At 47.7% G+C, this 15506-nt stretch overlaps 1 protein-coding gene across 1 annotated transcript in view; it reads left to right on the top strand.

Moving 5' to 3' along the window:
* The first annotated feature begins 1412 nt into the window (after window positions 1-1412).
* Window positions 1413-15506, top strand: part of LOC109615008 — a 28176-nt gene continuing 14082 nt past the window's right edge. Inside the window, exons 1-2 of the mRNA XM_020043140.3 lie at window positions 1413-1501; window positions 7518-7646. Coding sequence (XP_019898699.2) covers window positions 1491-1501; window positions 7518-7646 — 140 coding nt within the window. The 5' untranslated portion in view covers window positions 1413-1490. The remainder of the gene's footprint in view (window positions 1502-7517; window positions 7647-15506) is intronic.

A 15506-nucleotide genomic window follows, 5' to 3' on the forward strand; every position in this document is an offset into this window, starting at 1 on the left:
ATTCAATCGTTTTTAGATATTCACATTTTATAGGAAGGAATTTGGGCAGAGCTCTACAGGCCACGCCGTAATAGCTGCTCTCCTTTGACTGCTCTTCCCTCCTGTGTGGAAAGCTTGCCTCTGCTAATCTAAATACCTTTCCATTTACATCAGGCGCAGTGAAATGCTGGCTCCGTGACACGATCTTCGTTAATATCCATGAAAGGTTTACTAAAAACACATGACTTTCTGCGGTCAAGGTCTAGGACTATGAAAATATTTTGACCTTTTGCGTTCCTTGGCAGCCCCAAGGTCCGGTGGAGTACGAATATGAACTGGATGTCGGTGGAGCGTTGCGTTTTATGGGGCCGATATTAGAGCTGGATTGTAATCAGGACGTTATTGAATAACAGGCAGCCGTCTGGTTTGTGGAAGTGTTTGACTATTAAGTACAGTATCATAGCAACGTGGTAGCTAAGGAACATTGTCGTTTTTATATAATAGTAACTTTGTCACATGGTAAAATACTGACTTTGTAAACTTGTCACATAGTAACATTATTTCCAGGCCCATCCGTGGGATGCTAGCCCCTCTGATGTACAACCGTAAGTTGTTTTTTCTGTGTATTAACATGGAATTGTTTTAAGATGGAGATACTGTGGGTTATTTAACAGTTGGACTGGCAGTTTTCAGACTTATGTAGGTAATGATTAGAAATAACAGTGAAATTGGCCTTGGCTGCTATTGTATGACACACGTGGATGGCTAAACTGATAGTCTTAATGATTTTAGGATGTTTTTTGCAGTATATTTCCTATGAGATAATTAATTAATTAATTTCTTTTTAATATTAATTGTCATTTACATACATTTCTTAACACAATTTTGATTGCAAAGCTTGTGTGCATTGTACAGCAAAACCACCAACAAACTCCACTCATCAAACAGCGCTGTTTAAAACAAAGTGTGATTGTGTGTCGCGAGTAAGGCTTAAGAGGGTTTAAATGCATTTTTGACACAAATCTATTTTTCCACAGTGTAAACAGCTACTGTAGTCAAGCTAGCCAGCACTCCTCTAGTCCTTTGAGGATGTGTAACCAGATGTAAAAGGATCCAGGGCTCCAGTTATTACTACATTGTATTTTGTGCTCCGGCCATAATAGGTGGTCTGTCCTTCCATGGCTCCAGCACTTGTGTTTCAAGTGTCTAATCTATTCCTAACACAGACACACACAAACAGACGCGCTCGTAGTATAACCTTAACCCTAACACATAACGTTGAAATAATAACAGTTATGGTAAGGAAATTTCCTGTGGCTCCCATGTTGTTAACAGGTAATTGGTGTGTGTGTGTGTGTGTGTGTGTGTGTGTGTGTGTGTGTGTGTGTGTGTGTGTACATGTGTGTGTATATATGTTTGTGCGAGGGTGTGCACGTGCAAAGGGGGTGTGGTGGGCGTGACATAGCGCTGCCGACAGATGACGTCTCTGGCCGACCGTTTCACGGAGGAGAATGAAGGATGGGTGAGTTCGCCCGTTCGATTGTCTCCGCCTGTTTGTGTCGGCTCTGTATCTGTGGTTGTCTGACAAGCATGACAGATGATGTCTCTATCCAGCTGTTTCAGATCTGGGAGAGAAGTGTGCGTGCGCGTGAGTGTGCGTGAGTGTGCGTGTATGTGCATGTGTGTGTGCGTGTGTGTGTGTGTGTGTGTGTGTCAGGGTCATACCTCCCCTCAGGCGTTCTGGAGCAGAGTTAAAGGGGGCGGAGTAGGAGGGGTGGGGTGCGATTCACACCCCTGGAATGTCTTTACTCTCAAGACACCTTCTGGGAATATGCTCTGACTCCATCCTCGTTTTTCCCTTCATCTCGCGTTCCGTCTTTTTCTTTCTATCTCTGTCGGGTTTCTCTGTCTTTCTCCTCTCTCTCTGTAACGCTGGAGGCGATGGACAGGGAGAGGGCACACCTGTTTTCTATTTGCCTGGAGAGAAATGAAGGGGAAAGAAGGAGTAGCAGTCCTTGAGAAGAGATGAGAGTCTGATAGGAGCCTATGTCACACTCTTTGTACCCATTAATTCAGCATTGCTTTCATTACAGTAATGTCTTCATTGTCCATTTATGTGTGTGTGTGTGTGTGTGTGTGTGTGTGTGTGTGTGGGGCGTCTATCCTTCTGTCCTCCTGCTTGTATGTCGACCACTCCAAGTCCTGTTTGTTCTGTATTGTACTTGAGAGGAGATGGAGCCGAATGCTCAGTTGTTTTTTTCCCCTGGCCATGGGATGTAGAGGTGGAAGCCTTTATTGTGTGAAATGTAGTGAGAGCCAGGCCCTATAGCAGCCTGGAGGGGCCCGGGCACATAAAGAAGCTTTGTTAGAATCATTCAGGCCTTGACTAGCCAATAGAAAACCTTCAGCTACGATACACCCTGAAATGACACACTGATTCTCTGACGGGCGAGAGAGAGAGAGAGAGAGAGAGAGGACAGAAGGACATGGGGCAGTTAGAGAAATGCTAGTATTGATTGAATTGTCCTCCCTCTTTCCTCTCTCTCTTTTTTTGTTTAGATTTTTTTTCTCTTTGCTTCTGGCATTGGGGCACTTTTTTCCATCTACTGCCATCGCTCTGAAGAGGTTCTGAAAGGAGGCGATGGAGAAGGGGAAAGATTGAAAAAAGCATTGAAATGAATGAAGGGAAAAGAGGCCCAAATGGAGGGAGGTAAAATGAGGTAAAATTGGGAGAGTCGTTCATACAAGGGTGAGGCTGTGGCCGTAATGAGAAGAAATGGTTAATGTGGAGAAGAGCTCAAAGAGACAGGGAGATACAGAAGGAGTGGGAGAGAGAGAGGGAGTGGGAGAGAGAGACAGAAGGAGTGGGAGAGGGAGAGAGAGAGGGAGTGTGTCGACGGGTGAGAAGAGGTGAAGGAGGGAATGAGGGAGAGGTAAAGTGGTGTAAATGGGGGGCTCGGCTCGGCTCCCTCCGCCTCTCCTCCCTCGCTCGTTATCGCCATTAGCACCTGCTGCGCTAACGAGGCCAGCACTTGGTTACCACAGCAACGCCTTGTCAACCTCCTATCCAAAAGCACCCCTAACTCCAATCTCTGTGCCCCCCCTCCCCCTCTTCTCCAGGTAATGAAACTAAGATACGGTGGCTAGGTGGTTTGTGTGCATATGTGTGAGGATACACATCATGCCATTCAGCCCTGTGGCTTCTTTTCTTTCTGTCTTGATCCAGTTTCACCTCCACTTTCCAGCCAGCCATCCACTGTTACTGTGTTTGTGGTGTAGTCAGTGTCCATAGTGGTAGGTGGGGGGGGTGTAGTCAGTATCCATGGTGGTAGAAGGGGGGTGTAGTCAGTATCCATGGTGGTAGAAGGGGGGTGTAGTCAGTATCCGTGGTGGTAGAAGGGGGGGTGTAGTCAGTATCCATGGTGGTAGAAGGGGGGGTGTAGTCAGTATCCATGGTGGTAGGTGGGGGTGTAGTCAGTGTCCATGGTGGTAGGTGGGGGGTGTAATCTGTATCCATGGTGGTAGAAGAGGGGTGTAGTCAGTATCCATGGTGGTAGAAGGGGGGGTGTAGTCAGTATCCATGGTGGTAGAGGGGGAGTGTAGTCAGTATCCATGGTGGTAGAAGGGGGGTGTAGTCAGTATCCATGGCGGTAGGGGGGTGTAGTCAGTGTCCATGGTGGTAGAAGGGGGTGTGTAGTCAGTATCCATGGTGGTAGAAGGGGGGTGTAGTCAGTATCCGTGGTGGTAGAAGGGGGGTGTAGTCAGTATCCGTGGTGGTAGAAGGGGGGTGTCGTCAGTATCCGTGGTGGTAGAAAGGGGGTGTAGTCAGTATCCATAGTGGTAGGTGGGTGTAGTCAGTATCCATGGCGGTAGGGGGGTGTAGTCAGTGTCCATGGTGGTAGAAGGGGGTGTGTAGTCAGTATCCATGGTGGTAGAAGGGGGGTGTAGTCAGTATCCGTGGTGGTAGAAGGGGGGTGTAGTCAGTATCCGTGGTGGTAGAAGGGGGGTGTAGTCAGTATCCGTGGTGGTAGAAGGGGGGTGTAGTCAGTATCCATGGCGGTAGAATGGGGTTGTAGTCAGTATCCGTGGTGATAGAAAGGGGGTGTAGTCCGTATCCATGGTGGTAGAAGGGGGTGTCGTCAGTATCCGTGGTGGTAGAAGGGGGGTGTAGTCAGTATCCATGGTGGTAGATAGGGGTGTAGTCAGTATCCATGGTGGTAGAAGGGGGTGTAGTCAGTATCCATGGTGTTAGAAGAGGGGTGTAGTCAGTTTCCATGGCGGTAGGTGGGTGTAGTTAGTATCCATGGTGGTAGAAGGGGGGTGTAGTCAGTATCCATGGTGGTAGAAGGGGGGTGTAGTCAGTATCCATGGTGGTAGATAGGGGTGTAGTCAGTATCCATGGTGGTAGAAGGGGGTGTAGTCAGTATCCATGGTGTTAGAAGAGGGGTGTAGTCAGTTTCCATGGCGGTAGGTGGGTGTAGTTAGTATCCATGGTGGTAGAAGGGGGGTGTAGTCAGTATCCATGGTGGTAGAAGGGGGGTGTAGTCAGTATCCATGGTGGTAGAAAGGGGGTGTAGTCAGTATCCATGGTGTTAGAAGAGGGGTGTAGTCAGTATCCATGGCGGTAGGTGGGTGTAGTTAGTATCCATGGTGGTAGAACGGGGGTGTAGTCAGTATCCGTGGTGGTAGAAAGGGGGTGTAGTCAGTATCCATAGTGGTAGGTGGGGGGGTGTAGTCAGTATCCATGGTGGTAGAAGGGGTGGTGTAGTCAGTATCCATGGTGGTAGAAGGGCGGTGTAGTCAGTATCCATGGTGGTAGGTGGGTGTAGTTAGTATCCATGGTGGTCGAATGGGGTTGTAGTCAGTATCCATGGTGGTAGAAGGGGAATGTAGTCAGTATCCGTGGTGGTAGAAGGGGAGGTGTAGTCAGTATCCATGGTGGTAGAAGGGGGGTGTAGTCAGTTTCCATGGCGGTAGGTGGGTGTAGTTAGTATCCATGGTGGTAGAAGGGGGGTGTAGTCAGTATCCATGGTGGTAGAAGGGGGGTGTAGTCAGTATCCATGGTGGTAGAAAGGGGGTGTAGTCAGTATCCATGGTGTTAGAAGAGGGGTGTAGTCAGTATCCATGGCGGTAGGTGGGTGTAGTTAGTATCCATGGTGGTAGAACGGGGGTGTAGTCAGTATCCGTGGTGGTAGAAAGGGGGTGTAGTCAGTATCCATAGTGGTAGGTGGGGGGGTGTAGTCAGTATCCATGGTGGTAGAAGGGGTGGTGTAGTCAGTATCCATGGTGGTAGAAGGGCGGTGTAGTCAGTATCCATGGTGGTAGGTGGGTGTAGTTAGTATCCATGGTGGTCGAATGGGGTTGTAGTCAGTATCCGTGGTGGTCGAAGGGGGGTGTAGTCAGTATCCATGGTGGTAGAAGGGGAATGTAGTCAGTATCCGTGGTGGTAGAAGGGGAGGTGTAGTCAGTATCCATGGTGGTAGAAGGGGGGTGTAGTCAGTATCCATGGTGGTAGGTGGGTGTAGTTAGTATCCATGGTGGTAGAATGGGGTTGTAGTCAGTATCCGTGGTGGTCGAAGGGGGGTGTAGTCAGTATCCGTGGTGGTAGAAGGGGGGTGTAGTCAGTATCTGTGGTGAAAGAAGGGAAGGTGTAGTCAGTATCCGTGGTGGTAGAAGGGGGGTGTAGTCAGTATCCATGGTGGTAGAAGGGGGGTGTAGTCAGTATCCGTGGTGGTCGAAGGGGGGTGTAGTCAGTATCCGTGGTGATAGAAGGGGGGTGTAGTCAGTATCCGTGGTGATCGAAGGGGGGTGTAGTCAGTATCCGTGGTGGTAGAAGGGGGGTGTAGTCAGTATCCGTGGTGGTAGAAGGGGGGTGTAGTCAGTATCCATGGTGGTAGAAGGGGGGTGTAGTCAGTATCCATGGTGGTAGAAGGGGGGTGTAGTCAGTATCCATGGTGGTAGAAGGGGGGGTGTAGTCAGTATCCATGGTGGTAGAAGGGGGGTGTAGTCAGTATCCATGGTGGTAGAAGGGGGGTGTAGTCAGTATCCATGGTGGTAGAAGGGGGGTGTAGTCAGTATCCATGGTGGTAGAAGGGGGGTGTAGTCAGTATCCATGGTGGTAGAAGGGGGGGTGTAGTCAGTATCCATGGTGGTAGAAGGGGGGTGTAGTCAGTATCCATGGTGGTAGAAGGGGGGTGTAGTCAGTATCCATGGTGGTAGAAGGGGGGTGTAGTCAGTATCCATGGTGGTAGAAGGGGGGTGTAGTCAGTATCCATGGTGGTAGAAGGGGGGGTGTAGTCAGTATCCGTGGTGGTAGAAGGGGGGGTGTAGTCAGTATCCATGGTGGTAGAATGGGGTTGTAGTCAATATCATGGTGGTCGATGCTGGGTGATGTCATTGTAGGTATTGTCTGCAATGATCAATAGGAAGCAGCCCCCCCCCCCCACCGACACACACAGACACACACTCTCTCTCTTGACCTTGCTCTCACACACACTCTCTTTCTCTCTTCACCTCCCTCATACACTCTCTCCTCACTGTGCTCTGTCCTGTACCTCACTCACTCATTCACACATACACACACACACGTACACACACTGTCTCCCTCTCTTTTTCTCTATCTCTCCTCGCCCCACTCTGTTTTCAGTAAAGATCTGTCTGATTGCTGAGGCTGATGGCTAGAAGGTGTGTGTGTGTGTTGGGAGGGGGGGGGGTCGCCCAACTTATTTTGGCCTTTTTTTTCACCCTTGCTGCTGGCAGCAGGGTGGATGGAGGGAGGGAGGGGAGGGTAGGAGTGCGAGCCAGCAGGAGAAAAGGAGAAAGACGGAGAGGCAGAGGGTGAGGGAGGGAGGTGCTGCAGACGGATGGTTATTGTAGGGGTCTCCGTCCGTGTGTGATTGCGTCCCAGCTGCCCAGTCAAGCTGTGTCTCAGTGTGTCAACACAGCAGATAGATGTGACCGTGGCTTTTGTAGAGAGCTCTGGTAATGTCCTCTCCATCCGTCCCTCTGTCCACGCTTTTCTCCAGCATCATTTGTGGTGCCTAACAGAAAAATGGGTGTGGACGACAGGAAGTTTTTGTAAAAGAAAAGAATGAAATAACAGAAAGAGAAAGAAATAAAAAGAGTGCCTAATAAGTGAGAATAGCCAGTTGACAGGGAAGAAGAGGAGGTGGCGTTGCGCCCCTGTCATTTAGTACAGTCAGAATGTTGGACTAGCTTGCGTGTGTTTGTGTGTGCGCGCGTGCGGTGTGTGTATGTGTGTGTAAACACTCCTGTCACAGAGGACTTGGCTGTAAATCTCCATACAGATGGACTGTTACAAACACACAGCGGGCCTCATTAATATTTAATGAGCCAAATCTATACCATGAAAATTTAATGCTAACAGTTTGTGTTGGTGGGCCTGTGTGGCCGATGAAGTACATGCACGTGCAATCAGACTTGGGATGTGGAACTTTAGGAATGTGTTCATCCATGCGTGCCCACATACTCTAAGTAATTTTTTTTTGCCTTCTTCTGCCCACGTGTTTGTTCCCCAGAATGCATTGCATTTCAGCTCCATCCCCATCTCTGCACCAGCAGGGTGAACCAGTACTTGTCCTGTCTTGTTCTGTCCGCCCCCAGAGAGATGGGTTTCTCTGTATCTCTACCGGGATGAGATTATTCAGGTACAAGGCTGCACCTCTCTCTCTCTCTCTCTCTCTCTCTCACTCTTTATAACTCTAACAATCTCTGTCTCAACATATCTCTCTCACTTTATCTTTAACTGTCTCCATATCTCCAACCCTATATATGGTTTTGCCATCAATCTACACACAATAACCCATAATGACAAAGTGAGAACACGTTTTGAAGTATTCAGACCCTTTGAAAATGACCCTCCAAATAAACTAAGGCATCCCGTGTCCTTGAGATGTCTCTTGATTGATTACCCACCTGTTGCTAATTCGATCGATCGGACGTGGTTTAGAAAGGCCCACGCGTCACGTTGCACGTCAGAGCTACAAACCAAGCTGTGAAGTGGTTCTCTTTGTGGACGTCTGAGATGGAGTTGTGTCTAGACGTATCTGGGAACTGTTAACACAGTTAGGGGTAGTAGCGTATGGCTAATGAATAGTTACAACAGCAATGTATGTGAAGTGTGAGTGCGCCCTGTCTGTCGCTATACCTGTGTGTCCATGTTATGCATTAAACAAATGGCTGTGTTTTCGATTGTGTGTGTGTGTGTGTGTGTGTGTGTGTGTGGGCGAAGTCTAGCGTGTTTGTGCATAAATTCAATAGTGCAAAACCAGGCATCCGATAATCACTGACATTGAAAGTGTCTCATTTGGCAGCCTTGTTCAACAGTCATATGGCCCGCGGCTCCTCTGTGTTAAGGTTGGGTGTGGTAAATGTGTTGTTACCTCCTGTGGGCAGCCTATCAGGCAGTCCAGGAACCAGCAGCAGAGGGAGGTGTTTAGTGAGTAGTGTCATGGGTGTTATGGCGTTGACCGCTGAGCGGTTGTCAGTGAACCAGATTTACACACGTGTTCCTGCTGTCCAGTTGAGAGAGGGCAGTTGGAGTTCATTCATGTTTGTCTTTTGTGGATCTGTTAGGGCTGTTTACAAACTGGACTGGATCCAGGGTGTCCAGTATGATGGTATTGATGCATGGAATTCTGTCTAGCCCCCGGCAGGCTTGCAAATGCTAGCGTCTTCAAAGGTTTGTACTCGCATCAGCTTCTGAAAGGAAAGATCACAAAGTCGCCCGGGAAAGCATTTGCTCTCAAAATGGTTCAGTGTGACTCGCCTCAGAGTGATTACTGAAGGCACTTGGCTCATACGGTTTGCAAGCCCTGCCACATCCAACCGGTGTCACTGTCGCAAGGGTTCAGTCTTAGTCCGGGACTGACGCGTTGACAGTTTTATGGCTAAGCGGACGTTGTAGCAGAATTGCTTGTGAGGGGCCAGGATTGGTGAAAGGCAGCGGCGCTGAATGGCTTCTGGTTGGGACATGTCCATATGGTCACCATGGGGATTACTCTATCAATGCAACTTTGGAAGAAGTCGGTGACTGCTGTGACAAATGAGTCGGTGATATCTGAGGAACTCCAGAATATTCTTCAATTTACTCAACACCAGTTGGTTCATCCCACCATTTCTTTGGTTCTGCGGCAGTCCTGCAGTGCGCCGTTTTAACTGGCTGGCTCCGACTACGAGGACGGCATGCTCTCCGTTAATGCAGATGAATACCACAGCACCAGGAGCTAAATAACCTTAAGAGCAGTGTTGTAACTCACCAGATTGTCTATATACCAAGAAAATGCCAAGAATGTATTCTTTTCTTGCTGTGGCAGTTATGGTTTCACCACGCTGGAGCGCCTGGTAAAATGACTCCAGTGGAAACGCTGGAGAGCACAATCAGTCTGACATATCGGGCAAATATGAAACAATCGGCTGATTATTACACTTTTGTCTTTAATCTTCGGATACCAATTTCTGGCCCATATATCGGTGCGTCTCTTGTGGTACCACCATTTCATTAAGAGCCCAGCACTTAGTCCAGTGTCAGTAACTACACATCACAGCAAAAGCATTGACACTCCTATATTTGTCTCTTGAATGGAATGATAGAAGTAGAGGAATTGCTTGTCTTTTGTTGTAAAGAGGTTTGCCTGACAGTTTTTATATCAATTTATCACAATCCATTACACCTCTTTGCACAAGAAGCCATTTAATACTTAATATTTCCTTTACTCTCAAACACGCTTACACAAATGTGTAAAAGAATTATAGTATCTAAACATTTTGAGAAAAACAGAGAGTTTTCGGAAAACAGAGCCACATGGAAACTTTTATTAAAACCACTTTTTTTGAGAATCCCATTTAGTTGTATTTATTCAAAAACATGTATTTCCAAAATGTAATTAAGTAATCAGTTAAACACACCGCTTTTATATTTATTCGTTGAATACAGAATGTGGATAAAATTCCAATTAAATCTAACCTCTTACTGCCCCAGACGTTGGGTGTTCAAATCCCACTTTCACTGCTTCTGTCTCTTGTCTAAATAAAAATATTCTCCATAGGCTTTATGCTTCAATCAACATATGGCTATAAACCGTTTGCATTTAACCATTGTATGAAATATAATTTTTGATGCTGCCTTTTACATTCACTGGAACCCCAAAATGTGTTTTCACAATGCTCTCTTAAAGGTACAAACAAATATTCAATTGGTTGTTTTTCTAAATAACTCTTCAGTTTAATAAAACGGTTTATGCTTCCTAACAACTACATTTGGGTTTATCTGATTTTAAATCCTCACCCTCATTGGATATATCACATTTTCTAATTTATACAATCATGGAGTTTTTAGTCTTTTGGTTTTTAAAGTGCAGTTGATAAGAACAAACAATAAGACAAGTAGATAAATTAGCAGTAAGAATTGTTGATACACCCCCCCCCCCCCCCCCCCCCCAGGTTCTGATTGGCTGATTGGCTGGAGGAACCGGTAAACAATGGGTATACCATGGGTATGATATAAATGTACATATACATTTACAAAATAAGCATTTTCAAAGAAGAAAAATGCGTGTACTCCTCTAATTACATTGGTAACCAGTTTATAATCGCAATAAGGTACCCCAGGGGTTTGTTTTTCTCCCACAGTCTGCTCATTTACAACCCTCCCCTGTACCTTATTGCTTAAATATTCAATACATACACACTCATAAAACTAATAAATGTACCATGCACAAATGTAATAACAATGTCTCACATCTCTCTCTCTCTCCCCCTCTCTTCATTTCTATACCTCTCTCTATCCATCTTTCTCTGTATATGTATCTGTCACTCTCTTTCTGTTCCACCCCTTCTGTCTCCCTCCCTCTAACTCTCTCTAGTTTGGTGCTTTCTTTCTCTGTTTCTCTCTTCCTCTCCACGTCCCTCCCTTGACTCTATCTCTCTCAGCCTCTTCCCCTGCGTCACCAACACCACAAATCAACTGTCAGGAAGTTACCGGGAGGAAATGAACAAATGAGAGGTGTGTGTGTGAGTGTGAGTGTGAGTGAAGGAGAGCTTGCCCAGTGAGAGGTGCAGGTGTTTGTCAGTGATGGTCTGTCCCATGTCAGTACGCGGACACATCCCCTATCTAACCAAACGATCCCTACCCTTTGTACGCTGTGGCCACGCCACTCATTGTCATGACTATCAAGAAAAGTAGTGAAAGAAAGAGTGCTAACTATGTGTATGTGTCGGGGGGTCCGTTTAGAGAGAAGGTGAAGGAAGTCATTGTTGGTGGTGACAGAAAGGGTGAGAGAGGGAGTCACTGTTCCTCAGAAGAAAATGGCGGGTGTCATTATATCGTTAATGTTTCTGAAGGCGACATGAGATGGATCCGAGAAAAGATAGAGGGCGAGAAAAGAGACTGCGTGTTGCATGAACAGCACATACAGCCTGGGTTCTTCTCCGTTCTCCTCATCAGCTCAGGGGCCTGACTGTACAAAGGCCACAACACACCGCTGACATCACCCTGACGTCACGCAAACACGCCGATGACATCACCCTGACGTCACGCAAACACGCCGATGACATCACCCTGACGTCACGCAAACACGCCGATGACATCACCCTGACGTCACGCAAACAGGCCGATGACATCACCCTGACGTCACGCAAACACGCCGATGACATCACCCTGACGTCACGCAAACACGCCGATGACATCACCCTGACGTCACGCAAACACGCCGATGACATCACCCTGACGTCACGCAAACACGCCGATGACATCACCCTGACGTCACGCAAACAGGCCGATGACATCACCCTGACGTCACGCAAACACGCCGATGACATCACCCTGACGTCACGCAAACACGCCGATGACATCACCCTGACGTCACGCAAACACGCCGATGACATCACCCTGACGTCACGCAAACACGCCAATAACCTGGAGGAAGTCCTGGACCAGGCCATTTCTGTTTGCCTCGCTAAAATTAAATGAACGTTTTCTTTACTCAAGCAACGGTCACTTGAAAATGTGTTGGATTTCTAAAGCCCCCCTCCAACCGTGGAAAGTGGAGGTGCTTGAGGACTTTACCTGGTCCACTAGTAACGTCTAGCACCGTCTGTGGCACCAATAGAAGTCTATGGAGGTGGTGGAGGACTTCACCTGGTCCACCAGTAACGTCTAGCACCATCTGTGGCACCAATAGAAGTCTATGGAGGTGGTGGAGGACTTCACCTGGTCCATTAGTAACGTCTAGCACCGTCTGTGGCACCAATAGAAGTCTATGGAGGTGGTGAAGGACTTCACCTGGTCCACTAGTAACGTCTAGCACCGTCTGTGGCACCAATAGAAGTCTATGATGAGGGTTGTATGAAATCAATCCTCTGCCTATTGATGCGCAGATTCGTAGTTTATTCTGTGTGTGTGTGTGTTTGTGTGTGTGTGTGTATGACTGTTAGCGCTCCAAGTTTACATGACGGAGAAACTAATCTGCATACTCCACGCCTGGATAAACACGACCATGGCCACGTGACCCAACGGCATCAACCAATCCTGGCCCCTTCAAACGAGCGGCCGCTTATCGAAGTGCACTGGTTGAATGCCACGGCCAGTGTTTGATTTGAATTTGAATTTTAAAACATCTCCCTCATTACATTTTCCATTATTTAATCAATTATTCATGGGTTCCACAAACGAGCCGCTGGCGCCGGTAATGCAGAGGCAAACACTCTCATTGGCCTTGAACTTGATGTGCTGTTTCCCCTCATCATAACCTCTAAATCATACCTCCCCCTCGCCGCCTCCCTTCCAGCTTACCTCGTCCATCCTTATCCCCCCCCCCATGTCCACTACAGACAACTGATAGAGGAAGTGAAAGGGAGGATGAGACAGGAAGTGGGAGATAGAGGAGGAGAGAGAGATGGAGGAAGGAAGGCCGAGAGGACCCGTGGAGAGAGAGCGGGATGAGAGTGAGCAGAAGGAGGAGGCACTGAGAGGGGTGGCAGATGGAGGAGGGATGAGAGCCGTGGGCTCCCAGGAGAAACAGAATGAGAGAGATTGAGAGAGAAGGGGGGAGAGGTAAAACTAGACAGAAAGAGAAAGAAGGGAAATGCATTGAAACCAAGGCAACGGGCCAAATCTTTGATCAATAACGTGTCTCCTTTATGATGGGGGGGAATGGAACGTTGGGCACACACAAAGTGAAGGAGAGGATGATGGGAGAATGAAGCACACACAAAGTGAAGGAGAGGATGATGGGAGAATGAAGCACACACAAAGTGAAGGAGAGGATGATGGGAGAATGAAGCACACACAAAGAGAAGGATGAGATTGGTCTGACGGTGGACACAGCTACAGTTTCACCATCCAATACCGCGGCTCAAACCGAGAAAATTATGTTTAAATAAGACCTCTTTTCTCCCCCTCAATCGCTATCTCTATCTTTCTCTTTTCCTGGTTAGATAAATATGGGAAAGTAATGAGAAAACGTGCAACTCTAAAAAGAACGAGGCTATTATGTTTCTTATATTACCACAGTCGCCAATGTGAATGTTGAAAGAACCTCAGGAGCTCTTTCTCTCTCTCTCTCTCTCTCTCCCTCTCACACACACATGCATACAAACACACACAAACACACACCAGTCCACCTAAGTCTAAGTAAAGATAAATAGAGACAACGTAAAAAAGGAACACAAGGATATTGAAAAAGAAACAAATGACCTTTTCTTATTTTCATTTATTTCCTGCCTTTCTCTCTCTCTCTCTCTCACGCGCGCGCACACACACACAAACACACACTATCTCACTCACTGTTACCCTCGCGCTAATGGTTATTTGCCTTGCTGGAAAGGGCTTTGCTTTCTCACCAGAGAAAGAGAGACAAATTGGGAGCGATAGAGAGAGAGAGGGAGAGTGAGGGAAGAAGAGAAAGACAAAGTGAGAGAGAGGAGGGAGAGACAGAACGTGTTGGGAATTGAGGAGCAAGAGGAGGCAAAAGAAGCAAAAGAACAAAAAATATTTCATTTAGTTCCATTTTCATTCCCTGGTGACAGGGCTCCTCACACAGCTCTTCCTCTGTAATAAAAGAGAGCCGTCCAGGAGAGAGAGATGGAGAGAGAAAGAAAAAGAGAATTACATGTCAATATTTGTTCCCTTTGGCTCGCCTGATAGAAACTGATACATTAGATCCTGGTCCCCCTGTAAGCCTGTTCCAATAATTCTTCTGTCTTTTGTTTGGCATTCTGTGGACTGACTGTCTTCCTGGTCGCCGGGGAGAAATATTGAGAGATGGCAAAGGAAGAAAAAGAACGGAAAAATAAATAGAATAAGGCTGGTTTACAGCAACAAAGGGAGAGAGACGGAAAAAGAGGAGGGCAGAAGTGTCAGTTAATGACAAACGCAGGCCCTCAGCTGAATGTAGCGGGTAGATACTTCCCATGCACCCTCAGCTGAATGTAGCGGGTATATACTTCCCATGCACCCTCAGCTGAATGTAGCGGGTAGATACTTCCCATGCACCCTCAGCTGAATGTAGCGGGTAGATACTTCCCATGCACCCTCAGCTGAATGTAGCGGGTAGATACTTCCCATGCACCCTCAGCTGAATGTAGCGGGTAGACACTTCCCATGCACCCTCTGCTGAATGTAGCGGGTAGATACTTCCCATGCACCCTCAGCTGAATGTAGCGGGTAGACACTTCCCATGCACCCTCAGCTGAATGTAGCGGGTAGATACTTCCCATGCACCCTCAGCTGAATGTAGCGGGTAGATACTTCCCATGCACCCTCAGCTGAATGTAGCGGGTAGATACTTCCCATGCACCCTCTGCTGAATGTAGCGGGTAGACACTTCCCATGCACCCTCAGCTGAATTTAGCGGGTAGACACTTCCCATGCACCCTCAGCTGAATGTAGCGGGAAGACACTTCCCATGCACCCTCAGCTGAATGTAGCGGGTAGATACTTCCCATGCACCCTCAGCTGAATGTAGCGGGTAGATACTTCCCATGCACCCTCAGCTGAATGTAGCGGGTAGATACTTCCCATGCACCCTCAGCTGAATGTAGCGGGTAGACACTTCCCATGCACCCTCTGCTGAATGTAGCGGGAAGACACTTCCCATGCACCCTCAGCTGAATTTAGTGGGTAGATACTTCCCATGCACTCTCAGCTGAATGTAGCGTGTAGACACTTCCCATGCACCCTCAGATGAATGTAGCGGGAAGACACTTCCCATGCACCCTCAGCTGAATGTAGCGGGTAGACACTTCCCATGCACCCTCAGCTGAATGTAGCGGGTAGACACTTCCCATGCACCCTCAGCTGAATGTAGCGGGTAGATACTTCCCATGCACCCTCAGCTAAATGTAACGGGTAGATACTTCCCATGCACCCTCAGCTAAATGTAGCGGGTAGATACTTCACATGCACCCTCAGCTGAATGTAGCGGGTAGATACTTCCCATGCACCCTCAGCTGAATGTAGCGGGTAGACACTTCCCATGCACCCTCAGCTAAATGTAGTGGGTAGATAC

The sequence above is a fragment of the Esox lucius genome, chromosome 24, assembly GCF_011004845.1.
Source record: "Esox lucius isolate fEsoLuc1 chromosome 24, fEsoLuc1.pri, whole genome shotgun sequence".
Lineage (NCBI taxonomy): Eukaryota > Metazoa > Chordata > Actinopteri > Esociformes > Esocidae > Esox > Esox lucius.